This window comes from Corvus hawaiiensis, chromosome 6 (assembly GCF_020740725.1).
Source record: "Corvus hawaiiensis isolate bCorHaw1 chromosome 6, bCorHaw1.pri.cur, whole genome shotgun sequence".
Taxonomy (NCBI): domain Eukaryota; kingdom Metazoa; phylum Chordata; class Aves; order Passeriformes; family Corvidae; genus Corvus; species Corvus hawaiiensis.
Window position 1 is genome coordinate 17,176,306 of NC_063218.1, and position 25,836 is coordinate 17,202,141.

Genomic DNA, 25,836 nt, shown 5'->3' on the forward strand with positions numbered 1-25,836 from the left:
GGCTGGAATGTGTCTGACCAAAGATGAGCAGTCTTTGCTTTTACTAATCCTACTGCTGTAGCAACTCTGATGAAGCAAGTTTGGGTCTGCTTTCAGTAAAAAAGGAAGTGAAAGTGCTCCCCTGGTCCCTGGTTTAAGATGGAATTTCCTTGGCCTGTTACTGAGGTCAGCAGTTTTATTTTTGATGGTTCTAGACATTTTGTTCACAAATTGAGAAGACTCAGTACAGAGAAGAGGACCACTGTCAGTCTTGGGCAGATCCAATATGTACCAGTGCTTTCCCCATACGTGTCAACCCCTAAAGTTCAGGTGCAATCTACAATTGAGTGTTCATCAAAAACCATCAGGTTTCTTCAAACTTTGATTAGATTGTGGAAATGCTGTCTTCTTTCATAGAGTTGCTGACTAAAGGAGATACTGTTGATCACAAAAATACATAGAGAGTAAAAATCTTGCAACAACCTGGTTGTTTTACCTCAAATTTAAGAAGAGGTGGGATTGGGAGTGTTTCACCTAGTTAATGGCAAATGTCAGGATCAAGAATTTGGAGGTGGTGTAGAAATGGCTTCATTTTTGTAACCATTAAGTTTTGAGGGCTATTTCTTTTCCTCATCAATAAAAAACATCTCTACAAGCTTTCCCTTCGCCTATAGGTGCTCCTCAGTTTCTGCATGGAATTAATATATTGCTGTCAGAGGAAAAATATGGTAATTTTGTCCAATAGTCCAGAAAGATTATAATAGTGGCATGTGGTTAAGCATGTCCATTTTTGTGTATGTGTCAGTACATGGGTTGTTTCAACTGCACATTAATTAAAATGCTGAAAATACCACATACTATAAAGTAACATGGCCAAACTTGTTTTGCAATGTTTAATGTTAAAGTACCATTTTTAATACACAGTGGTTTTCTTAAAATGTTTTATGCACACTAGTATTCATAGAGCATACTTGAAATTTTATGCCCAGGTATGAAGAATCTAAATTGCACAAAAGGATGACTGACTCTTGGCTGTTGCTTGCAAATTGGTGTTGATAAAAGTGGTCCACAGCCTGTCAGTGTTTCCTTTTCTCCTCTGTGAAAAAGTTTGAGTGCTGACACTAATTCACAGCTTTTAAAAGTTTGGAAGCTTCCTACCTTCCTATTTTTACAGACTTGGTGTCAAAACCCAGAACCGTGATGTGGAAGTTCTCAGCTATGTCTTGTATGTTGTTTTCTTAACACTGTATTTACTTCCATTGTTAAAGTAGTTAAAGTGTATGTCATGTCTGGCCTTTGGACTTGGTGGATTAATTTTTCTTTAATAATTTTGTGTGTTTATATATTGATTTGATTTTAGATGATGAGGATGATGAAGAGATAGATGAGGATCAAGAAATAAAAGATAAAACTCTTCCCAAGTGGCATATTTGGTTGGATGTTGAATATTCCCGTGAAGCAAGGCACTGGTTACCTTGGAGGCCAGACAAAACCAAAAAGGAAACTGAAGAAGATTGTGAAGATCCAGAAAGACAGGTCACTGCGCTATAATAGAACAAGGGGAGATGATAAGACTAGTTATCCTTTATTTTGAATTCATTGCCATGTTTTTGGGTATTTTAGAACAGTAATACTTTCCTTTGTTTGGAAAAAAGATCTTTTCTTTGAAATTCAAAATTTGCCTGAGGTTTTGTGCTGAGACTTCTGAAAACCATGGGAAGCTCATGGTAAACTTTGGAAAGTCTGGAGGCAAATAGCCTGTCTTTGCTGTTCAGTGATTCCTGTCATCTGTGTGGAGAAATCTCACAGAAATATGTGCTTAAGAAGAGATGTGCATTAAATGAAGTTTTCATTGCCTTCAAGTCAGATAGTTGGATAATTTTTATTCCTTGGGAAATAGGTCAAGTCAGACACTGATTTTCAAATCGGAATGTGTTAAATGGCCTATGCATTAAAGTCTTCAGACCTTCATTTTCTAAGTTTTCTGTGGAGGTCTTTGTTGCTCACAGGCAAAGAAATCTCTTGACAGCAAATTTACAGTCTGACTGGAGAAACAGATTGCTTGTTTAACTTGTCCGTTTTTAATTTAAATGACATTCTGATACCATTTAATAGTAATTCTAAATCATATTGATTTGAAAAAGTTCTTTAATTATATAAATTATGGATTTGCTGCTTTTATTTGATTGCATAAATTAATGGAATTTGTTTTAATTTCGGTTTTTTTAGGTGTTATTTGATGATCTTGGACCATCTTTAATCCGTCTTTCTAATCCAAGGCTTCAGCATCAACTATTGTACTCTTTTTTGCAATTCCTGGGAGTTCCATGTACAAGTAAACCTTTTCCTTCCAGTCTCTATGTTGCCATGGATGAAAATAACATCTTTGACAGTGTGCTTTATGATGATAAACCACTGACTTCTGTTGATTTTCCACTTTCTGGATTCAACAGTATTGGTCATATGGATACTATGTTACGAGGCAGGCATCAGATAGGCCGCTGTAAAGAAGGAGAGGAGTTCATACAGAATGTCTTCCAAGTTCTGTCCCAGATATTTACAGGAAAGGAAAAATCTAACCTGGCCATTTGTTGGCTACAGTATGAAATATCTAAGGTAATGAAGAGTCTGCATATAATCAATTTTGTGATGTGTGGCTTTCTTCTGTTTTAATGTTTATATTGAATTTAAATAAATTTTCATGCAAGTTGTCTTACAGGACTAAGTATTCAAATCGGGAAATGCCAGTTAAGATTGCACAAGGGGAAAAAAAAGCAAAAACCCCTTTTCTTCAGTGCATGTTACAGGGTGGCATGCTTGTAGCAAACTATTTTGAAGTTTTGGATAAATGTTATTATATGATACATTGTATGCTGGGCAGGAATCGCTGCAAGGGGTTTTTTACAGTGCAAAATGAGTCAGCCAAGTACTGCTAAGTGAATAATCCCTGATACCATAACAAAAACACCTAATCAAGAAACTTTCTGCCTCCTATACAAGTTACTTTTGTAGTGTTCTTGAAGGATATAACACCGTATGACTTTCCCCAACTCTGGCAGTGTCCAAGGCCAGGTTAGATAAGGCCTTGAACAGTCTGGTGTAGTGTGAGGTGTCCCTGCCTGCAGCAGGAGGGGTTAGGACTAGATAATCTTCAAGGTCCCTTCCAACCCTCAAAATTCTGAGATTCTGTGCATATGGGTTTATTCAAGTAAAACTTCTCTAATAAATGCCCACAGAAGGGCAGAGGTTCCAGGTCGCCTTTCTAGTTCTTAAGAAAGTTTGATACTGTGTTTCCTTATGGGTAAGCTCACCCTCTCTTACCTCAACACTACCTGACAAGATCTCACGTCCTGTAGTCTTCCCATCCAATCTCCACATTTGTCTGTTAGCATGTTCCTGATGTGAAAAGCTACTTGGGTTTATTTGTGGTAGTCATAAGCTACATCATTTTTTTTCCTTTTCTCAACCATCACAAGTTAGCAGCTCTGTGTTTGAGCAGCTGACCTTTTAAAAGAGTAAAGTTTGATATTATTACTTAATGTCAGCAGCAGGAGTAAGAATGATAAACCTTTGTAATTTACTGTGTTGGAGGGAGCCGACAACAGGCAGTTGTGACAACAGTATTCAGTAGCAACAGATCTGGCTGGTGGTAAAATATGAAACAATATGAAAACAAAACACAGTAATGAAATAAAAAAATTGCTGTGAAGGTTTTTTTTCCTTTCTTCTTCCATCCCTCTCAAAATATGCTCTGTTTATTTTCTCCTGCAGGTAATTCAGTGTCTCCAAGCAAAAAAGAAAAAGAAGCTAAAAGCACAAGGGAGGAAGAGTAAAAAGTTGGCCAAGAATTTCCTTAAAGCACCTGACAACCGAAACAACCTTTGTCTCTGGAAACTTTATGCATACCTAGAGTGGCTGCTTGGTAACACAGATGATGCCAGGAAGGTGTTTGACACAGCTCTTTGCACAGCAGGCACAGGAGGATTGAAGAGTGCCCAGCTCTGCAGCCTCAGCCTGCTTTATGCTCAGCTGGAAGTGGAACTGCTAGAAAGTATAGAAGGAGCTGTTATGTCACGTGCTGTTCACATATTGACCAAATTGACTGAAAACGGACCATATGTGCCCTATAGTGGACAAGTGTTATCTGTGAATGTCTTGAAAGCTCGTAAAACATATGAGCATGCACTGCAAGATTATTTAAGTAAAACACCAGTTTCTGATCAGGATCAGGTCAATGATACTGATCAGCTGGTTAACCTGGTTGGTTGTTATGCACTGTTCCAGTATTTGACTGTTGGGATTGATGCTGCAGTATTAATTTATACCCAGGCTTCAGAAAAACTTGAAGCTTTTGGTTCACAGAAATGTGAAAATACTGGAGAGAATTTTGGCATTCTAAATTTTCCCACTGCTCTTGAAGCTGTCACACTGCTGCATACAAATTTACTGAGATTCCACATGAAAATTAGTGTTTATCCTTTGAATCCCCTTCGAGAGGCACTAATGGAGGCTCTGAAACGGTATCCTAGCAACCAATCTCTTTGGAGGTCATACATCCACATCCAGAGGAAGTCTCACAGTGCGAGCAAAGCACGAAGATTTTTTGATAATGTCACAAGGTCTTCTAACTCTTTAGAGCCATGGCTGTTCGCAATCCAAGCAGAGCAGATGAGAAAAAAACTCACAGAGAAGGTCCAGAGGTAATACCTTGCAGCTCCTTACAATTACGCTTTTTTGAATCTGTCTAATCACCTAACAGAGGAGAGAAAATGCTATCACAGTTCTCATTTTTCAGATGAAGAAGCTGTAGCCTAGAGGTTTTTTGTTCAAGGCCGAACAGGGAGTCAGTGGCAGAATCTTGAACAGAATTGGAGCCCTGGGTGATAGCCTTACGTCCTTTCTACTGAGCCAGATTGTATTTGAATTTGTTTGATTACTTGCTACTGGCATCAGGATGATACACTTTTCTTTAAGGAATTATTAAATAACTAAGCCTGCTTAGATGGTCAAGATAGACACTGTGAGCTTAGAAACTGCTGTATTTTAGTACTACAGCAATAAAGAGCATAATACAGAGAGCTACGCTGCAGTTTCTGTCTGAGCTGGCTGCCCTACTTAACTCCTGAATCACAGAATACAGTTGTGCCAGATCTGTTTCCATAGTGAGTCCTTGAGAGTTCAGTTTTCATATGGGGCTGTTACTAGGTAGAAGAGGCTGAAAATTCTATGAATTCACAGTGGTCTTGGCTCAAATTTTTTGCTCCTGAGAAAGGTGAAGAGGGTAGGAGATATGGGGAACAAGGTACATGTTCATTCCTAGAGCTCAGTCTCTTAACTGTTGTCTTCTCATTGTTTGGAGCTATGTATCCACTGCTACCTACATATCTCCAGTGACATCAACAGCTTGGTTGGTTGTGTCTGCACATAGCAACAGATTTCTAGGGAAGAGTTACCTGGAAGTTTTACATAGCTGTAAGCTCACAATATTCACACTTGGTGAAATGACGTAATTATCAGTATATTTGCAATTATGGGGCATCCACTTCTTTGACTGCTGCAGACTGGCAGCAGGCATTCAGACATGCTAGTGACATTCCTGAGCTGTTACTACAATTTAGGATGACACAGACTAAGGGTTCTACAGCCACCAAATGTAAATGAAGATTGTACTTCGATTTTCTGTTAATTACAGATTAACGCTATGATAGGTTTTCATTATTGTTACTTGGAACTGAAAATTTCAGAATTATTTTCTCAGTGACGTTGAGTTCCTTTCCAGATTGTTCACTGCTAGTAAAGCCTTTCCTATACATTATATTTATAAGGAATAAGTTGGGTGTTGCAAGAGCAGAGCTGAACTACTGCAGCAGGGAGACAAGTGGCCTGTCAGTCATGCATAAAACTAATGTTTTGTGATGTTGTGACAAAATAAGAAAATGTCTGTGCTATGTCTGACTATTTCATATTCTGGTTTGTATTTCTGCTTAAGTGCATGGAATTCAGATGAAAAAATGAACATGAAGGGTAAAACAGGAACGTTCGTAAGTCAATGTTAGGTACAAGGCTTCAAATGTTTGACTACATGCAGAGTAGGTTACATAATATTCCCTTATGGCAAAGGTTAAGATGAGAGGGAAAATTACTTGAAAGGCACATGAGAAAAAGAGACAGCTTAGGAGCCAAATGTTAATGGGGAGTGGAACAAGCTGACAGGCTAAGAGAACATACACAGGCAAGTGATGTTGCCATCAGTGCTCCAGTCTTTTTCTTCAAGCTCAAGCATCAAAAGTAAGCCAGTCCGTATCAACTGTAGAAGGAAATCAGTGCTTTGGTGAAAACTACATACCTTCTTTTGTGTTCTGCCTGGAACTTAGGGGATTTGAATCTCTGGGTGAAAATTACTGTTGTAATTGTGGTTGAAATCCAGAGTTGTAATTTTGACCTTGATCGAAGACCAATGTATGGCCTTATAAAAGTGAGGGGTAAATTTGAACAAACTTGCCTGGGCACCAGAAGCAGATGTGCTGATCCAGACTTGAATTTCTTTTGAGCTGCTGTGCCAAGCTTAGAATGATCTTGGAGGTAGACTAAGACGTTTTAAGATCATATGATAGTGGATTATCATGTTCAAAGATAAATGATTTTTGAACATGCTACATGAATTTTCAAAAAATATTAATTTATATTTTTTCCCTAATTTTCCTATTTAGAAATGTGTTGATTTCATTAGCAAGTTCTAAAAATCTGGTTTATAACATTGAGTTCATAGCATGAATTACCAAAGCCTGGCTATATACGGTGCTGTGAACAGACAGTACATTGTTCTTTACCCCTTCTTACCTGGATGTGGTCCCTTGGCTTAGGTTTAAAGGACTGTTGTTTCTTCTCTCCTCTGTGTTTCAGGGCAGATGTTGGTGAAATACACTGTACTATTCCTGAAACTGGATTAACAAATCGGATTGTAGCTCTATTTGAACATGCAGTTCAGAGTGAAAATGGTACCCATTGTCCACTGCTGTGGAGAATGTATTTGAACTTTATGGTAAGAAGAGTATCAGTTTTGTTTTGTTTTGGAATTCTCACAAGCACGGCTGGAATACTGCTTAGGAAAATGAATACTAAATGCTGCCATGCTTCTGTGATTTGCAAGGTGATATATTTGAATTGTACTGCTCCTAATTGTTGGGAACATTAAGGAAAAGGTAATTCACGTGGATTAGGAGTAATAGCTTCTGACAGTGTAGTCTTAATACAGATGCAGACATTGTGTCTGTCATCTTACACAGATAAAAAGTATGTCATATCAATAGATGTCAAGCTGCTTGCCAGTGGAGTAGACCCTAGCATATATTGGTGAAGGAATTTGCACTTCCTGTTGAACTTCGAAGTTCCTGTCAGCTGATTTCTTCATTCCATTGTGATCCCTTCTGGATGGCAACGTGACCCTTGGGTGTATCAGCCACTCCTCTCAGTTTTGTGTCATCTGCAGGATTGCTGAGAGTGTACTCTGCACCATTAGCCAGATCATTAATGAAGCTGTTAAATGAGATTGGTCCCAATTAGTGTCCCCCAGGGTACTGCTAGTCACTGACCTGCAACTAGACTTGATCCATGGATCACCACCCTCTGGGCCCAGACTTTGTGACAGTTTTCTCACTGTCTGTGCATCCAGTTCTTTTGTCAACTGCTTATTTAGGAGGCTCTTACAGGAGACAGTATCAAAGGCCTTACTGAAGTCCAGACAGACAATGTCCACTGCTCTCCCCTTATCCACCAGGCCAGTCATTTAATCATGGCAGTTTATTGAGTTGGTCTGTCATGAGCTTGAGTGAATTCACAGTCTGCTGCTGAGTTTCTTTTCACTCACGTGCCTGGAAATAGTTTCCAGGGTTAGCTGCTCTGCTACCTTCCCAGGGCACAAGGTGAGGCTGACCAGCCTGTAGTTCACTGCATACTCCTTTTTCCTCTTCTTGAAAGCAGGAGTGATGTTTTACTTTCTTCAGTCTTTGGGTGCTTCTCCCAGTTGCTGTGATCAGTCAAAGATTGTCAAGAGTGACCTCTCAGTGACATCTGCCAGCTCCCTCAACACTTGAGGTTCAGTCCACATGCAAAATAAATGCATGGTAGGCAGAACATAGCTATAGCTTCTATAACTTGCCTTCAATTTTGACAGTCTTTTGAAACTTAAAAGCTGCATGTAAAAGTTCTGTTAACTGGTGTTGCAGTTCAATGCTAAAAAGCAATAATATTTGTTTCTTCCATAATTCCCCATGGAAGTACATAAATAAAATCATATAGTCGGCTTTGCTATCTTGGTTTTCTGGCTTCTCCAAAGTACAATATGGAAGATGAAAACACTACGGTAATGACTTTCATTTCCCAGTGTTACTCCTCTGTTCACATCCCCTGGTGTAATGAGTTGTCAGAGGGGGATCCAGAAGGCTGTGAAATACAGAGGAGGCAGGGGAAGGAGAGATCTTGTTTTGTGTTTGAGAAGACCTCTTGCATGAGACTGTTAATTGTAACCATTTCTACACAAATACTTGCTTGTAAATATTTTATACAACTTTCTTTGTAGGAATGTACAACTGAATTACTGCTATTCTTTACAAACTAATAATGACACCCCAGTATGCATAAATGCTAAAGATCGCCCATTATGTATTTTATCACTAGTGCTTCATTTGTGGAAGATACCTTTTCACAAGAACAACAAGGAGTATTTACTAGATGCTAATAAGATGGAGGAAAATACTGTTACAGTAATAGCTTGGAATAACATTGTTTAGAGAAGCAAAATCAATTAGAAATATTAAAATTTTCAGATATAGTCATAGAAGAACTTGTGATTGTTCAGTATTACACTAAGTTCTGTAGATCTCTCTGTTTTCTCTTTGCTGATGAAACATAGGTTGTGGACAGTGATATGGGCTGGACTCTGGCTGAACTGCCAGGCTCAAAGGCTTGTAGTCAGCAGTATGAACTCTGCTGCAGGCCAGCCACTGGTGCTGTACCCCAGGGATTGATACTGGGACCAGTGCCCTTTAACATCGTCAGTAATGATCTGGATGATGAGAGTCTGTACCATCAGCAAGTTTGCAGCTGATAAAAATCAAGAGGAGTGGCCAAAGCACCATGTTCTGCTCTTGGTCTGTCCAGGCTCCTTTTGAATAGCCGAGAACCATTAAAATGAATGAGGGGTTGGAGCATGTGTCATACAGGGAGAGGCTGGGGATTTGCAGTCATTCATCTTGGAGAAATGAAGGCTCCTGGAAGATACTGTCAAAGTATGGAAATACCTCATAAGAGGGTGTGAAGACAGCCAGAATCTTCTCAGTGCTGCCTCGTGACAAGACAAGAGGCAATAGCCACAAGATTAAATATGTAAAATTCCATTCAGACATGAGAAAAAGCTTTTTACTGGGAGGGTGATGAAACACTGGAATAGATTGTCCCAGAGGTTATGTAGTCTCCAACCATGAAGATACTCAAAACCCAACGGGATGTGGTTCTGAGCAGCCTGCTTTTGCTGATCCTGCTTTGAGCAGAGGGCTTGGAGCAGATGGTCTCCAGAGCTTCCTTCCAACCGCTGCAATTCTGTGAAAAAGGCAGAGGCAGGACACTACTGAAAGCTCTTTGCAGAGCTGCAAAAGAGTTCCTAAATTTCAAGAACTGACAAGGGAACCTTTTGATTTTTAGCAGCAGTACTGATGTAGTCAGAATAGAAGAAAACATAAACTCATTATGAAAGACTTCTCCAAATATCACAAAATATTTAGTGTATTTTCAGTATTCTGAAATTAGTGGGGTTTTTTTGTTTTGCTGTAAAAACCCATTTGTTAAGTGTTCTTTAAAGTATCTCAATTCAAAATATTTCTTCACAGGAGATTGTAATTATTTCTACCTGTAACTGGGATGACTGAAGCTAAGGGACTGTTCAGTACTCTGACCTCTGCTGCCTTTCTCTTTCTAAACTTCATGATAGCTGTGTGCTCTGTACTTGTATCACATAGTTAAATGGGTGCTTTGAGGAACAAGTTTTAACTCCTTCCAGACAGTTGCTAATTTTTCATATCCATTTTTGTATGGAAGGAAGTTCAGCTGTACCAAACTGCTGCTGAGTAAGAACACGTATGTACACGATTTGCACTGCTGAGTATTACTGTCAAATCTAGGCAAAGGCACTGACTTGAACTGAAATACTCAGCAGAGGCTCTTTCTGTGAGTCCTTGTTCTCCTACTTGTCTTTAAAGTAAAGCCCTGAAACTCCTTTAAGATGTCAGAGGAGTGTAACCTGACAAATTGCATAGCTACCACAGTGTATAGTAAAAAGGAGTTCACAACAGAAGAACACTGAGCTTTTCAGCAATCATTTCTTTCTCTCAAAAGTAATTGTTTCAATATTTCAGCTATTACTGCACTAAAGTATGAACATTTTTTTATCACACAGGCTTCACTAGGAAAAAAAGAAAAAAGTAAAGGGTTGTTTTATAAAGCCCTTCAAAACTGTCCTTGGGCAAAGGTAAGCACAGAAAACAGGTAAACTTGTCATCATACTTTAATTTTTGAAGTTCTGTATTTGAAAAAAAAGTTAATCTTTAGTAGTTGTTGTAAGGACTTAGATGCAAATGAAAGGAGAGGTTTCTGAGGAAGTAATATTAGGATTTTCTGCAAGTAAGAGATGCATCTTAAATGGAAACAGGGTCAGTAGTCAGTGCTGTTTGTGTTTCAGGACAGGCAGGTGTTGCATTGAGGCACAGCAGTAGTAAATCCTGTGTGATCTAGAAATGACTGAGCCTTTCAGACTTTTGTCATGAGCATGGTAGTATCAGAAATACACAGCCAAATAAAAAATTATTTATGTAATAATATATAAAATTATTTAGGAGAACCTGCAACTCCTCAGGTAATGTCTGTATGTGCTGCAAATGCTCCAGTGCCTCTTGACCTCCATTTTATCTTTTTGAATGAAGTTATTTAGTAAGAGTTGGAAAAGACTTGCTTAAACATCTACTTGGCTGTCACTTTAGAGTACTAATCCTGTTTGTATTACTTTAAAGAATACTTATATAAGAATATTTATGTTCTTGCTACAGAGTTGTTGCTGTTCACATATTTATACTGTGTTTCTTGCTGGAAAGGTTGCACAGAAAATGTTCTTGTTGTCTTTCCAGGTACTTTATATGGATGCTGTAGAGTATTTCCCTGATGATCTGCAAGAGACGCTCGATCTAATGACTGAAAAAGAATTGAGAGTGCGGGTACCTATGGAAGAGCTGGATCTGCTACTAGAGATTTAAAAGAAGATTGTAGCAGAGCAGAAAAAGTACAGAGGCTACTTCCAGAGCTAACAGTTAGATCCATCTTTTTTCATCCAGGAACTCTGTTGGGACTTGGGTACTATGTACTTGATATTTTTTTGTTGTTGTTAAATCTTTTATATAAATTCCTATCAAAATGGAGTTCTACCTGCAAGTATTCTGGAATCAAGAACTGCAATTTGCCTACAGTAATGGATCCATTTCTCTGAAGTATTGCTGACTCCCACAGAAGGATACCCTCTTTAAATAGCCTCCTGTTGAAAGTTGCCTGCATTTCTTATTCTGTTGTTTGAAATTACATTCCCTAGGGTTCAGAAGAGGTTCAGTACATGCCAGCTATGACTTGGTGAGCAGCACAGGAAATAAACATCTGCCAAATGGATGCTCCATTGTCCTCCAGTTGGCAGACTTCAGTAATTTCCTTCAGCTTGGTATGCCTGGTAACTACCCAGTCAAACAGCCATTACATCTGTACATTACAATCTGTATATACACTGTGAGTAAAAAGTAAATTTTTTGTTTGAGCAGGCACCTGTTTTGCTGTGCTTTGACAGATGACTATTTTAATATAAATATTTATGAAAAGTATACCTGAATATTTGAAAATTCAAAAGTAACTTGTTTTTCATTTTTTAATTTAATAGAACTCTGAGTGTATTAAAAATGAAAATGTGTCCGTAATGCATCTCTGAGCAGCTCACTTCTAAACAAATTTTTGTAATTGATTACTTGCCTTTGACCCAAATCCAGGCAATTGTCGTAAGAGAAGTGGAGGTTTGATCTGTACTTGATTCTCATCAAAGAAGGCCCAGTCTTCTATGATTGTTTAAAAAGCAGTTTATATTCCAGGAGACTTTAAGCAAGCTCCTAGAGAAGTAATACGAAATGTGGTAACAATTTAGATACAATTATGTTATACATTTATTTTGTAAAACAGAATATGCTGAAATATGGAAAGGACTGTTTAGCTAAGAAACTGGATTTTCATCTGAAACAAGCATACGTGCAGCCACTGAATACCCAAAACTGCTTCAGAGGCTTTTCATGAGAAAACTAATTGTCACTAGCAGCACTAAAGCAATTGGGATCATCCAGCAGGTGAGATCTGGTTACACATGAAACTATGTCTGGACAAAGACGTACAACTTCTGGCTTCGGTTTGCCACCATGATACAAGATACAATACGTTTTAGTTCAGGCTGCATTTCATTTATTCCTTTCTAAAATTTTTTTAAATATTGCAGGGAATGTATATAATTTTAAATGATATTACAGCACTTCTGAAGAGCCTTATAATATTGATGTAGTTACAAGTGATGCTGGTTTTGCTGTGAAAGTAATTGATTAGACTTTGTGAAAAATATATAGTTTATTTTTAAAATCTATACTTCCTACAAAAATGACAGAACTCCTGAATTGGAGGTAGAAGTTACTCTGTACCCTGAACAGTAACATGACAAATTATGCCTGTGTTTGTTTATGCTTTCCCATCACAGCAGAATGCCATTTCCTCTAAAGCCCTGAAAGGGCCATGGAGAAGGGAGAGGCTTGATTGTGCTGCTGCCCAGGTTGGGAGGGAAAGATCATCTGGTCCAACCTTTTGTGGGACAAGTAGCCTAGATGAGATTAACTAGCTCTCTTTCCAATCACATTGGAAAACTTCCAGTGATGACTTCTGTATCCATCACTTTTTTCTTCCATGCATCCTGTCCCAAGTCCTTTCCTTTGCACAGTTTCTCCCAAAGCAGCAGCTGGGCTGTTTCCTTCATTTGAATGGTCAGAGGCTTCCTGGAGCAAGTCCTGCTTTTTAATTCAGACTCCAGTAGCTTTCCTGTCCTTGTGGGGAATATACTTGCTGTTCACTTTCTCCTGATATTTATTACTTTTGTCTTGATGTTCAAGTTCAGAAACTTTGGTCCAAGTGGTAGAAGTAATTCTGCTGCAAAAGCTTAAGAACTGAATTTTCAAACGTGTATGTTTTTCAGTTCCCGTGGTGGCAGACAGGGTACTAGAACAGAGTCCTTGGGTTCATTTAATGCAGTGCAGCTGCTCTTCAGGGAGCTGAACCCACCTCTTTGTGGCTGTTGCTTTGAGCCAGCAGTAACAGCCCTGTCCCAAATAAGAAGTGCCTTGCTTGCCACACGTCATAAAGCTCTTCACCCTCGAGCAATGATGAGATCAACTGCCATGATTAGAAAGTGCAACAAAATCCCTAGCTTTTTGTGACCTTTCCAAGAACAGAGATCTCCTAAGGTTTGTAAGAATGGGTAATAAAACTTGTTTTTCTAGCTCCAGATGAAAAACAATTCTATTTCAGGGTTTCTGTCATCCAGATTAAATAAAGGGCTCCATTCATCTGTAGGGTTCATTTTTAACAATGGGCTACATAATTTTTACACAGAAAAACAGAATCCCTTGGCCCTGCTGCTACCACTGTTGTTGGAGCACTGGCAGTAAGCAAAGGCATTGCTCTGGGTATAACTCTCCACTGTCTGTTACTGGTCTGTGTTTGCTCCCACAGAAATTTCCCAGAACAAAGACTGCATGTTGCATAACTGGTTTGCATGTGGAACTTTTGTATAAACATTAAAGATCACACGTACAACATTTGGAAATTAATTAGAACCTGACAAACCCTTTACAGAAGTGTACTACCCAGGATACTTCATAAGGAGTGTATGCATGACTACAGCTGCTGAGCCAACACACATCCAGCCCCCATGGGAATGGAGCTGCACAGATTTGTGTAGAGGGGAAGAATTCAAGGTTATGCTGTAGAACACCAAGCATGGGATGTGTAGTTAAGAGTTTCTCTGTGCACATCTGCTGCATGACAGACCTGGCACCTCTAGCACTGGGGCTGGTGCCTTATGAGCACACATGTCCTGCCTTGGGCAGCATGGTGCTCCTATGTTGGTTCCTTTCAGAGACATTCTCTAGCTTGGATACTTACATAATGAACTGTAACCTTTTTGGGAAAAACAAATTTATAATCTTACAAGTACCCTATCCAAACATGTTTTGATGTTTAAGGTAAGATTACTAATGAGCATCCATCTTTCTCTCTTAAAAGCTGCAAGTGCTAGAGATGGGTACCTATATATATATATACCTATATATAACACTGAGGGGTACTCAGTGTTACTCAGGGTTGCACACTTGTTGATTTTTGTGTATAAATGACTGATGACAATGAGGTTACTTAAAAGTGACTTGTCCTAGTTAGCCCCTAAAAAAAGATAAAAGAAGGTAATCAAGAACAACAGCAATTCTAGAGTAGTTGTAACAGACTGCCATGCCTCAGGAGAGTTGGGGCACCTGCACTGCTCCCTGCCCCATGTGGTGTGGGTCGCTGAGACAAGCACTCTTGGGGCACCAGCATTTGTTCTTGAAAGTAAGTCAGAGAATACAACAGTTCCATGTAAACAGCAGGACTTTGCCACCAAAACGGTTCAATTCAAATAAATGTTTTATTGGGAGGTGAAGAGTTACACTGACTGAAAACTCACAGCCCACCAGCTTTCAACCTGTTCATGAATGCAAACTAGCTGTGTGGTTTTACAAGACTCTCATCAACACAGAGAGTTCTGTATAGTTCCCAAAGAGACAGATGACTTAAAGATACAGTCCCTCAGGGGTTCCCTCTTGCTTTTTATAGAGAACGTTCTCTTTAGACTTTTTGAAATCTTCATTTGTTACTTTCATTCTCCGTTCCCTCAAAGCCATCAATCCAGCTTCTGTACAAATTGCCTGCAACACAGAAAGCAAGAATAGTTACAGGTTCTTTGCACCCCCTTCAAGCTACACCCTCAAAGGCACCTGCATCTTCCTACTGCTCTGGTAACTGTAGAAGTGAGGAGTGTTAACAAGATCTACGTTCTTAAGTTTGATACTGTTCTGTAGAACTGAAGCAGGCTGGATAAAAGCAGATGAGTGTGTCCAAAAGGACAGAAGTAGTCAAGAGTTACACATCCCTGACAGAAAGGCAGCTTTGTAACAACAGTAATTTCCCCTGTGCAAGGAAAGACATGCCCAGCTGTGTGATCTTTCTACAGGGATGTGAGGGTTGTGTCATCTTGGTTTGAGCTCAAGAGTGTGGTAACTGTAGCAAGGCCTCTATCGGATTTAAAAAGAGCAGACTGGGTATGGCTGAAGCTTCCTAATAAACAGTTACATTTTTATCTGCTTGCAGCCTAGTCCCTAAAAATGCTACTTACCCTGCACTATCTTAAGTAACGTTTAAGATACCTCGCACAAGAGTCCATATTCTCCTTAGAGTTTCTACTTTGCTACTTTAAAATTTCATATTCAGATAACACAGGTACATACTCTTACCACCACAAGCTACCTCACAATTAGGATTTTGATGATTTCCCATTTGTAAAGCAGAGCAAATAAAAAGATGCAGCAAAAATGAGATTTGATTTTTGCATTGAAGTATAAACAATGGTGATGTGCACTGACCTTAATATCTGCACCACTGAGATCATCTTTTGCCATAATCAGCTCATCCAAAGTCACATCATCTGCCAACGTCATCCTACTTGTGTGAATCTGAAAGATTCGTTTCTTCGTCTTCTCATCAGGTAGAGGGAACTCTATTTTCCTATCAATACGTCCTGTGCAAAAGAAAAATTCAGTCTTGGATTTTTTGCATGCAGCCATTGGAAAGAGCAGGAAGAACACCTGACGGGTTTGACTGACAGTAACTGCTAAGCTGCAGCATGTCCAGAGAAGGGCAATGGAGCTGGTGGAGGGTCTGGAGCACAAGTCACATGAGGAACATCGGAAGGAATATCTGGGGATGTTTAGTCTGGAGAAAAGGGAGCTCAGGGATGACCTTATCACCCTCTACAACTACCTGGAAGGAGGTTGTAGCCAGGTGGGGGTTGGTCTTTTCACCGAGGAAACAGGTCAAGAGAAAATGGCCTTAAGTTCACATGGGGCGGTTTAGGTTGGATATTAGGAAAAATTTCTTCATGGAAAGGTTTGTCAAGTATTTGAACAGGCCACCCAGGGAAGTGGTGAAATCACCATCCCTGAAAGTGCTCAAAAGAGGTGTAGAAGTGGCACCTGGAGACATGGCTTAGTGGTGGACTTGGCCATGTTAGCTTAATGGGTGGACTCAATGATCTGAAAGGTTCTTTCCAACTTAAACAGTTCTATGATTCTTCCTGCCACAATGATCATGACTTGGAGTAGAAAGTGAGGTCAGACTATTTGCAATGAACAGGAAGTTACTGAAGCTGAAAGATACCATGCTGCTGAAACAGCCTGTCATTGCAGGGAAGAGACCCCTCACCTGGGAAACATGAGAAACCTTCCTTGAGTCGTATATAAATACAAAAAATTGCACTGTCTCAGTACAGGGAAGTGTTAAAGAAACACTTAGGTTCTTGTAATATATTTTATTCTACACTTAGCTTACATTTAGCTCTGAACTTTAATTTTCTGCTGCATACGCACACAGAGAAGATAAATCACTGTGCCAACTTCAATAACTCGCCCTATTAAAAAAAACCTAAAAAACAAACAAAACCAAAACCAAACTGAGGAAGAAAGGTTTTGCAAAAATAGTTGGAAGTTGCTACTTGCTGTTTCCTCTGTGTCAGTAGGGACTCTGCATGTTCTGGTACCTGTTGTTTCAACTGAACAATCTTTTAAAATGTGTTTTCCATCTTCAGATCCCTCCTTTTTTTCTTTACAATGCCTTTTCTGAAGAGGGTGATGGTACCTCATAACACAATCCAGATTATCATAAATCCAGACAATGGTAAATCAGTCCATCGAGCTGCTCTAAGTGCCCTGGTTGCTTCAGCAGTAGTTGTAATTTAAATACCTGATACACAGGTGTAGGAAGCTTCCTTCCAACAACTTCCAGATCATCTTAGCTCTCTTTCAATACTGGCATAGTATTATCTCCTCTGTATTCTAACAGCACTAGGTCTGACCTGAAGGGTCTAAAGCTAAATGATGACAAAACCAGACCAAACACACACCTCAGCAACTTCATACCATGGAAGTATTTCAGCTTATTCCATTGATCTCTGTGTTGTTTTCTACCTTCCAATTTAACAGACACCACAGACATACTGTGCCTTGGTACATTTTTAGTGGTCATTTGGAAATACTACCTGGGGGCTTGCTCAATATGTAACACACGCATCTCCCTCACTCATCCCCCAAATGGCAGGAGTGTGCCAGGTCAGTAAGGAGCAGCCTGCATTCCTTGCACCAGAATCCAGGCTGTCTCTGGTGAGGCTTAGGCTCTCACTCCCAAAACACAGGTGGTGCTGCCCTGCCTTCCCCAGCTGCTGCAGGTGTGCTGCTGCTGCACACAGCCTCCCTTAATAATTACTTAAAATGGCTGTGCCATCTTAATAGAAAAGAAGAATATTCAAATTGCTTATGTATATGTAAAGAAATTAACAAGTTTCTTCTCTCCCAAAGATTTTTTTCCTATTTAGAATCTTGTGAATGGGTTCTGATTTTAACAGATGCAGCAGCATACATGAGAAGGTGAATAAGGACAAACTTGCAGTCTTTTTACCAGCCTGTGTTTGTCAAGTTAAGACAAGTCCTTTCACACAAAAAGTGGCTTAAGCATACACAGCAGGGAAGTCCCTTACCTGGTCTAATTAAAGCTGGGTCCAGTGTTTCTATTCTGTTTGTAGCCATGATAACTTTAACATCCCCCCGAGAGTCAAACCCATCCAGCTGGTTCAGCAGCTCCAACATCGTGCGCTGGATCTCTCTCTCACCCCCTGAATTTGAGTCATACCTTGAAGAAAAAAAAGCATAGTCAGAAAAAGCACTATGTAACTGCCAAAAAGGTATAAACAAAAGGGGGAGAAAAGTATTTTGTCTGTAAACATCCGTAAGAGATTTAAAAAAAAATTAATGTTTATCCATATAAACAAAATGCAGGTTTTCAGAATCATGTGACACCTAGGGAAGTAAAGAGACACTGAACTATTTTTGTAGTTGGGGAATGTAACAGCCATCATGTGAAGGAAATCTGTTCTTTTTCTATGTTTGCTATTTATTTGGAAATATCTTTTCCCCACCTAATAAAGTTAACATAAAAAAGGGAAAAACTTAATTCTTAAAAGCACAGACATCCATACATAAGGCAGCAGCTGGTACTTTGGGCTAGTGGCACTTTGGGCTTATACTGGCACTTCGAGCTAGTTGCCATGTAGTAAACATGTATGAACACCTTTTTATTTATTTAAAGAACACTGACTACTTTAAAGACTATTTGCATTAGACAGTTCCAACAAGCCTAAAGAATTTTTGAAGTAATACAGTTTGGATATGGGCTGAACAAGAGTTTAGTGTGGCACAAGCAATGCTTCTCCATGACATACACTGTAACTTTCTGTAAAATCCTCTCAGAGCATAAGTATTTAGTCACCTACTCGAGAGGGAAACAACAAATGGATATATTCTATATTAAATATTCTGCTTTACTGTTGGATTACTAAAGCCAATTACTGTATATGGACTTGCAGCTAGAGGACCCCATATACACAGTGTCTCTGGTTTTGACACTCTCTCTTAGAGATTCTGCCATGTAGCAAGACAACAGAGGTTGTCTCTGGTCATGTCTATTTAGTATGAAAAGGCTGTGATATATTGTGTTTCCATGGAAATTATCTGAAGTGTTACTTGTTACAAATGCTTACATCAAAACAGTATATGCAAATGGCAGCAGAGCAAAGAAACTGTCTCAGTACAGTTGCAAAAGAAGTGTTTCTAGTAAAGCTTTGGTTGTGCTGGCAATCCCTATGTGTGAAGCGGAGCTCACAACTGCACCTCTTTGTACCGATGGCATCAATTTCATCAATGAAGACGATGGATGGGGCGTGCTCCTCAGCCACACGGAACAGCTCGCGCACGAGCTTGGGGCCGTCACCCAGGTACTTCTGGATGAGCTCCGAACCAACCACTCTCAGGAAGGTTGCTGAAGTTTGGTTTGCCACTGCTTTGGCGAGTAAAGTTTTGCCTGTTTTCAGTTGGAAAGAAACATTGTAATTAGTTTGCAGAGAAAGGAAAGAAAAAGAGAAGGAAAAAAGTGCCTTAACAAAACAGTTGTATGAAATTTGTGACAGACTTGGCAATGCTTTAAATACTAACAAAGTGTAAATTATTTTACTTGCGTTATCTCAGCACAAGTGTTAAATAACTGTAAAATACCTGTCCCAGGTGGGCCATACAGAATGACTCCTTTGGGTGGCTTTATACCCATCTCTTCATAATATTCAGGGTGGGTGAGAGGAAGCTCCACAGACTCCTGCAGCGTAAGAAACACAAACGTGTTTTTATAAGAGTGAGTGGTCTCCAACAAAGATCTACAGGGATCTTCAGAACAGCAATAATGAAAGCAGTAAAGGCAAAAAGAACCTAACTGATTTCAAGCCAGACCTTAAAAAGCACAGCTTTCTGGTGCATCCATTTCAAAGGCAGACAATTACTCTATCTGCACAGGTCTTCCTATTGTTTCCACTTGATGTGTGGTAGAGCGGCAGTGAATGTTCCCCCTCCTCCATCCTCAGTGCATCATCCCAAATTTAGAACCCTGAACCCCAAACACTCATGGATGACCTTGGGGCCAGGGAACCCTTTATGAAAAGATGCTTTCTATAAAGACTTACCAGATACTACAGATCAGTATTTTAAGAGCATTTGTGTTTTTAGACCCCTACTCAGAAAAATAGGGTCAAGTTTTAGCAAGGTTCCGATAGAGTTCTGCTGGTAGGGAAGAAACCAACCAACCCAACCCACCCCAACCAAACAACAAACAAATGCAAAAAAACCCCCATCAATCTCCATCAGAGACTAAATCTTTAGACTGCACAGCATCAGACACTCAAAATAACCTCTTCAGTTTTTACAATTTAACTTTCATCTTACAACAATTGAAACTCTACATGTTGCAAAGTAATAAGCTATTAGAGAGATTTTATGAGCGCTGGGCTCTATGGGTTCCTGAGCGACTGTGAAAGGTTCTTGTGCACACAGCCTCTGGTGACCCACTTAAAAGACTGAGGTCCACAGGTCTGCCAAGTGAACTCTAATGAAGAAATGCCCCACAGAAAGACAAAGGACACCACTACAGGAACAGCAGCCAGTCCTGCTGTTTCCCTTAGCTCCTAGCACAACAGCTACATTTGTAAATGAGTACAACTGAGTACCTTGATTTCTTGAATTTGGTTGTCAAGGCCACCAATGTCAGCATACGTTTCTTGAGGAGCTTTCTCTACTTTCATCACAGTCACTAAAGGGTCTGTGTCATCCATCAGAACTCCTATCACAGCATGAACCTAATTCAAGAATTAAGAGTTGTCAAAGAAGGCAAGCAGGATTATTAATACAAGCTGAAGTCTCATCCCTATGACCGCCTATTTAGGTGTGTGAAATAAACAGCATTCTCTCTCCTGTGGTCTTCAGAAAAAAAAAGACCAGTTAAAACAGTACAAGAACTTGCAAGAAACTTCATTTTATAAAAACAACTCACCTTATGATTTAGCAAAACAGAGCAGCCTGGCTCTAGCAGGTCCTTGTCCACAAAAGACAGAATACTGACATAGTGTTCTGATCCCACTGATGTGGACACAATTGCGTGGTTGTCATCAATGATCTCCTCCAAGGTACCCACCGACATCGGTGTTCCTCTCAGATCATCCACCTTGGATCGTTCTTCCTGTTGTCAAGAAGAATCCAAGAAACAACTGAACAACACAGCCAAAACATTCTTGTACAACACTGGCTCAACAACTCAGACACAACATAGCAGAACCAGTCTTTCTTATTGTTGTTTCACTGCCCCAAAAGGCGTAACAGCAGAGGTCAGTAACAAAATCCACTACTATTTTAGTCCTACCCTATAGACACTATTTATATGGATGTAAATAACTAGAATCTTCTTTCACTGTTGATGGGTATCTGGGAGCTGCACTTTGATAGAGCATTAAGAAAATGAAAACTCATGTGGCTTCATCTGTAGTGATCTGTGCTTGGTCTAAAACAATTTAGCCAAATAATGAGGAATTGCGATAAACCTGATATGTTTGCATCAACTTGCACACTGATGGCACTTTATTTCCACTGCTTTGGTATGAAGTAGTTCACATTAATTAAGAGCATTTCCTGTAACATTAGAAGTAACAGTTCATTCAAACCTCACCTCTTGTTTTTCTTCCAAAGGTTTCATCTGTTCTTGATTTCTGATAAATTCTTCCTCCATTAAGAGGTAATCTTTAATTCTCTCCAATTTCAACAACTTGAGTCTGCACTGTGTGTGAGGAGTCACTGTAACCAAAGCAGAATCACAGTATTTTAGAGCAAGTTTGACATGGTACCAACTAATCACTAATTCATTACTAGAAATCCTGCTTTATTTTCCTCACAGTAACTTCTACCTTACTTTTACCACTGTAATTCCAGGTGAAAAACAGATTTAATGTTTCCCTTGCATTCTTCCTCAGTTTAATTTCTCTCTCTCTCTTACCTGGGAATTCAGGGGCTACATCTTGCAAAACAATAATCTTCATTCTATGGAGGGCTTTTCTACGTTAATTAAAAATAAAACTATATTTGACTTTGTGTCAGTGACCTCCACAGAGCCAGATCTTGAGGAGAGAAGAGCTCTGCACTTCCCAAAAAACGGATAGTCCGCAGCTCTGCAGGGGAGGAAGAATGCTTACCCAGGGGGAGTTTGCTGGCAGCATCTGGTCCCTTAGTCTTCTTCTTCTTTTTCCCCACTCTGGTAGGAACTGGAGGTTCATATTTCTTCTTCTTATCCTTATTCATAAAAAGAATTCCATAAGAAGACAAAGAAATCAGGATAATAACAAAGAAACAACACACACAGGTGTTAAGTGCACAGACTAAAAGAGAGCTCAAGGTGAAAGACTTCATAACAAAACTTTCTCCTTATGATCTGTAGCGAGAAGCCCAAAAGAAATATGACTCTTGTTTCTCAGGAAAGTTGAAGAATTTCTTCTCCTGCTTATTTTACACCCCTCTTTCTAATTTAGACTTCTGCCAGTTTTCAGGGAGTATAGACCATGGAAGGCTCAAGACTGAAGTAAATCACAAACAAAACGAATAGATGAGACAATAAGGAAAATATTGAATCTCCACCCTTCTGCTGCACTCTAATCAGTAAGTAACACACATTCAGTTTCCCAGCCTAGACACTGCTTGCTGTGTACACTGTACTTCCAGCTCCAAATAAGACCAGAGAGGCCTCTGATGTCCCACAATGTGAAGTACAGACCTATTGCAGATCATTGTGTGGTATCACTTTCAAGCCAATAACAGTTCCTTTAGTGACAGCTTGAAGGCAACTAGTCTTTCCTAACCCTGACACATTTATACTTCTATTTTTTTAAAAAAACATGTCACCGTCAAAAAATTTCAGATTTTCTTAAGCTCCCTTTTCTATTTATGAACAACAACTGTTTTCCCCAATGTGCACCCAGTAAAGACATTCATCAGAACCAGCAAGAGTGTAATTTTATGCAGTTCCAAATACAAGAATAACCAAAAAAAGTAAATTAAAAAAGCTTATTGCAGCCAGGCTCCAAAGCAACACACTTGTAGTTCATTCTGTAAGTATTTATTTGGGTTTCAGTTACCTTGTCATCCTTCTTGCTACCACCAGGACCATGTCCACCACTCTGACTTTGACCCTAGACAAAAGGTAAAAAACAAACGAAAAACCCTAAATATGTGTACAGTTCTATAAATCGAGAAGCCTATGGGCAATTCCACGTACAGAAATCCCATAACTGGATTTCTCCTATCTAAACAAAGCGATAACATATTCCAACTTATTGTCCAAAAATAAAAAGAAGTGTCCCGCCCGGCCCGGCCCCACCGCCCGCGCTCCCCCCCTCGCCGGGCCGCGGCCTGGAGGCGCCGGCGGTGACTCCGCAAAACGCCGGGCGCTGGCGGCGGAGCCTGAAGGGGGTCCCGTTGGGCGCCGCAAGCAGAGCCGCGCTGTGCCCCCCCGAGGCCGCGCTCGGTGCCGTCCCGGGCCGGGGCTGCCGGGGCCGCTCTCACCATCGCCGCGACCGCCCGGAAGCGCCCCGCACCGCAACGCTACGGGCCACGGCGGCCGCGTCACTACGGGCAGCGGCGAGGGACAAGCGAGCGGGCGGGGCCGAGCGCGGGTCCCCGGCAGCCGCGCGCCTGTGGTGCCGGCAGCGGCCGACAGAGGGCGCCATGTGCCCGCGGTGTGTGTGTGAGGGGCGCCGTGACCCCGCGGTGTCGGTGAGAGGGTGTAAGGGTGTGGGTGTGTGTGTGAGGGTGTAAAGGGGGTGTGGGTGTGTGTGTGAGGGTGTAAGGGTGTGTGTGTGTGTGTGAGGGTGTAAGGGTGTGGGTGTGTGTGAGGGTGTAAAGGGGGTGTGGGTGTGTGTGTGAGGGTGTAAGGGTGGGGGGTGTGTGTGTGAGGGTGTAAGGGTGGGGGGGGTGTGTGTGAGGGTGTAAGGGTAGGGGTGTGTGTGTGAGGGTGTAAGGGTGGGGGTGTGTGTGTGAGGGTGTAAAGGGGGTGTGGGTGTGTGTGTGAGGGTGTAAAGGGGGTGTGGGTGTGTGTGTGAGGGTGTAAGGGTGTGGGTGTGTGTGTGAGGGTGTAAGGGTGGGGGGGGTGTGTGTGAGGGTGTAAGGGTGGGGGTGTGTGTGTGAGGGTGTAAGGGTGTGGGGGTGTGTGTGAGGGTGTAAGGGTGGGGGTGCGTGTGTGAGGGTGTAAAGGGGGTGTGGGTGTGTGTGTGAGGGTGTAAAGGGGGTGTGGGTGTGGGTGTGAGGGTGTAAGGGTGGGGGGGTGTGTGTGTGAGGGTGTAAAGGGGGTGTGGGTGTGGGTGTGAGGGTGTAAGGGTGTGGGTGTGTGTGTGAGGGTGTAAAGGGGGTGTGGGTGTGTGTGTGAGGGTGTAAGGGTGTGGGTGTGTGTGTGAGGGTGTAAAGGGGGTGTGGGTGTGTGTGTGTGGGTGTAAGGGTGTGGGGGTGTGTGTGTGAGGGTGTAAGGGTGTGGGTGTGTGTGTGAGGGTGTAAAGGGGGTGTGGGTGTGTGTGTGAGGGTGTAAAGGGGGTGTGGGTGTGTGTGTGAGGGTGTAAGGGTGGGGGGGGTGTGTGTGAGGGTGTAAGGGTGGGGGTGTGTGTGTGAGGGTGTAAGGGTGTGGGGGTGTGTGTGAGGGTGTAAGGGTGGGGGTGCGTGTGTGAGGGTGTAAAGGGGGTGTGGGTGTGTGTGTGAGGGTGTAAAGGGGGTGTGGGTGTGGGTGTGAGGGTGTAAGGGTGGGGGGGTGTGTGTGTGAGGGTGTAAAGGGGGTGTGGGTGTGGGTGTGAGGGTGTAAGGGTGTGGGTGTGTGTGTGAGGGTGTAAAGGGGGTGTGGGTGTGGGTGTGAGGGTGTAAGGGTGTGGGGGTGTGTGTGAGGGTGTAAGGGTGGGGGGAGTGTGTGTGAGGGTGTAAGGGTGTGGGTGTGTGTGTGAGGGTGTAAGGGTGTGGGGGTGTGTGTGAGGGTGTAAGGGTGGGGGGGGTGTGTGTGAGGGTGTAAAGGGGGTGTGGGTGTGTGTGTGAGGGTGTAAGGGTGTGGGTGTGTGTGTGAGGGTGTAAGGGTGGGGGGGTGTGTGTGTGAGGGTGTAAAGGGGGTGTGGGTGTGTGTGTGAGGGTGTAAGGGTGGGGGGTGTGTGTGTGAGGGTGTAAGGGTGTGGGTGTGTGAGGGTGTAAAGGGGGTGTGGGTGTGGGTGTGAGGGTGTAAGGGTGGGGGGTGTGTGTGTGAGGGTGTAAGGGTGTGGGTGTGTGTGTGAGGGTGTAAGGGTGGGGGGTGTGTGTGTGAGGGTGTAAGGGTGTGGGTGTGTGTGTGAGGGTGTAAGGGTGGGGGGTGTGTGTGTGAGGGTGTAAGGGTGTGGGTGTGTGTGTGAGGGTGTAAGGGTGGGGGGGGTGTGTGTGAGGGTGTAAAGGGGGTGTGGGTGTGTGTGTGAGGGTGTAAGGGTGTGGGTGTGTGTGTGAGGGTGTAAGGGTGGGGGGGTGTGTGTGTGAGGGTGTAAAGGGGGTGTGGGTGTGTGTGTGAGGGTGTAAGGGTGTGGGTGTGGGTGTGGGTGTGTGTGTGTGTGAGGGTGTAAAGGGGGTGTGGGTGTGTGTGTGAGGGGCGCCGTGACCCCGCGGTGTCGGTGAGAGGGCGTGGGTGTGTGGGGATGTCAGGGGCACAGAACTGAAGAAGAGTGGCAAATCTTCATGCCTTATATTTGAAGTTACAGGGGTTTTTTTCCTAGACCTGATCCTTCCTTCCACCTCTTGTATCAGCTAGTCAATATAAAAACATATTATTTTTGTGTGTGCTGTAAGAATTGTTTTTCTTGTGGGCAGCACTTTAAGAACACGGGTAAAATTTTCCGGAAATCCCTCCCTCCAGAAAAACATAACTTTCATACCTACAATGAGTTCTACTGGTCTGTGGTATTCCTGGGGAAATGCAGCAGAAACTTTCAGTGTCTGCTTTTGACATTTTCAAAAGTAAAGCTCAGACTGAACTCAA

At 41.7% G+C, this 25,836-nt stretch overlaps 2 protein-coding genes across 2 annotated transcripts in view; one reads left to right on the top strand and one right to left on the bottom strand.

Moving 5' to 3' along the window:
- The window catches only part of NRDE2 (NRDE-2, necessary for RNA interference, domain containing), a 28,777-nt gene extending 16,946 nt beyond the window's left edge, over positions 1-11,831 (top strand). Inside the window, exons 9-14 of the mRNA XM_048306474.1 lie at positions 1,340-1,515; positions 2,209-2,595; positions 3,751-4,679; positions 6,883-7,021; positions 10,430-10,501; positions 11,154-11,831. Coding sequence (XP_048162431.1) covers positions 1,340-1,515; positions 2,209-2,595; positions 3,751-4,679; positions 6,883-7,021; positions 10,430-10,501; positions 11,154-11,279 — 1,829 coding nt within the window. The 3' untranslated portion in view covers positions 11,280-11,831. The remainder of the gene's footprint in view (positions 1-1,339; positions 1,516-2,208; positions 2,596-3,750; positions 4,680-6,882; positions 7,022-10,429; positions 10,502-11,153) is intronic.
- Positions 11,832-14,751: 2,920 nt separating this feature from the next.
- On the bottom strand, positions 14,752-23,442 carry PSMC1 (proteasome 26S subunit, ATPase 1). Its single transcript, XM_048306475.1, has 11 exons — positions 23,373-23,442; positions 22,946-22,999; positions 22,010-22,106; positions 21,490-21,614; positions 20,821-21,006; positions 20,498-20,626; positions 19,500-19,596; positions 19,119-19,308; positions 17,930-18,081; positions 15,765-15,919; positions 14,752-15,050 (listed from the first exon to the last, which is right to left on the bottom strand). Exons 1-11 carry the CDS (start codon positions 23,373-23,375, stop codon positions 14,916-14,918), a joined length of 1,323 nt encoding a protein of 440 aa, XP_048162432.1. The 5' UTR covers positions 23,376-23,442; the 3' UTR covers positions 14,752-14,915.
- Between the last annotated feature and the right edge of the window lie 2,394 nt (positions 23,443-25,836).

What these genes read in the sequence shown, in the direction of transcription:
- PSMC1 (XM_048306475.1), bottom strand. An exon ending in GTAGCAAGAAGGATGACAAG is followed by an intron (nt 22,107 to 22,945) that starts GTAACTGAAACC and finishes TTTATGAATAAG; the next exon opens with GATAAGAAGAAGAAATATGA. An exon ending in CTGTTTTGCTAAATCATAAG is followed by an intron (nt 20,627 to 20,820) that starts GTGAGTTGTTTT and finishes TTCTTGAATTAG; the next exon opens with GTTCATGCTGTGATAGGAGT.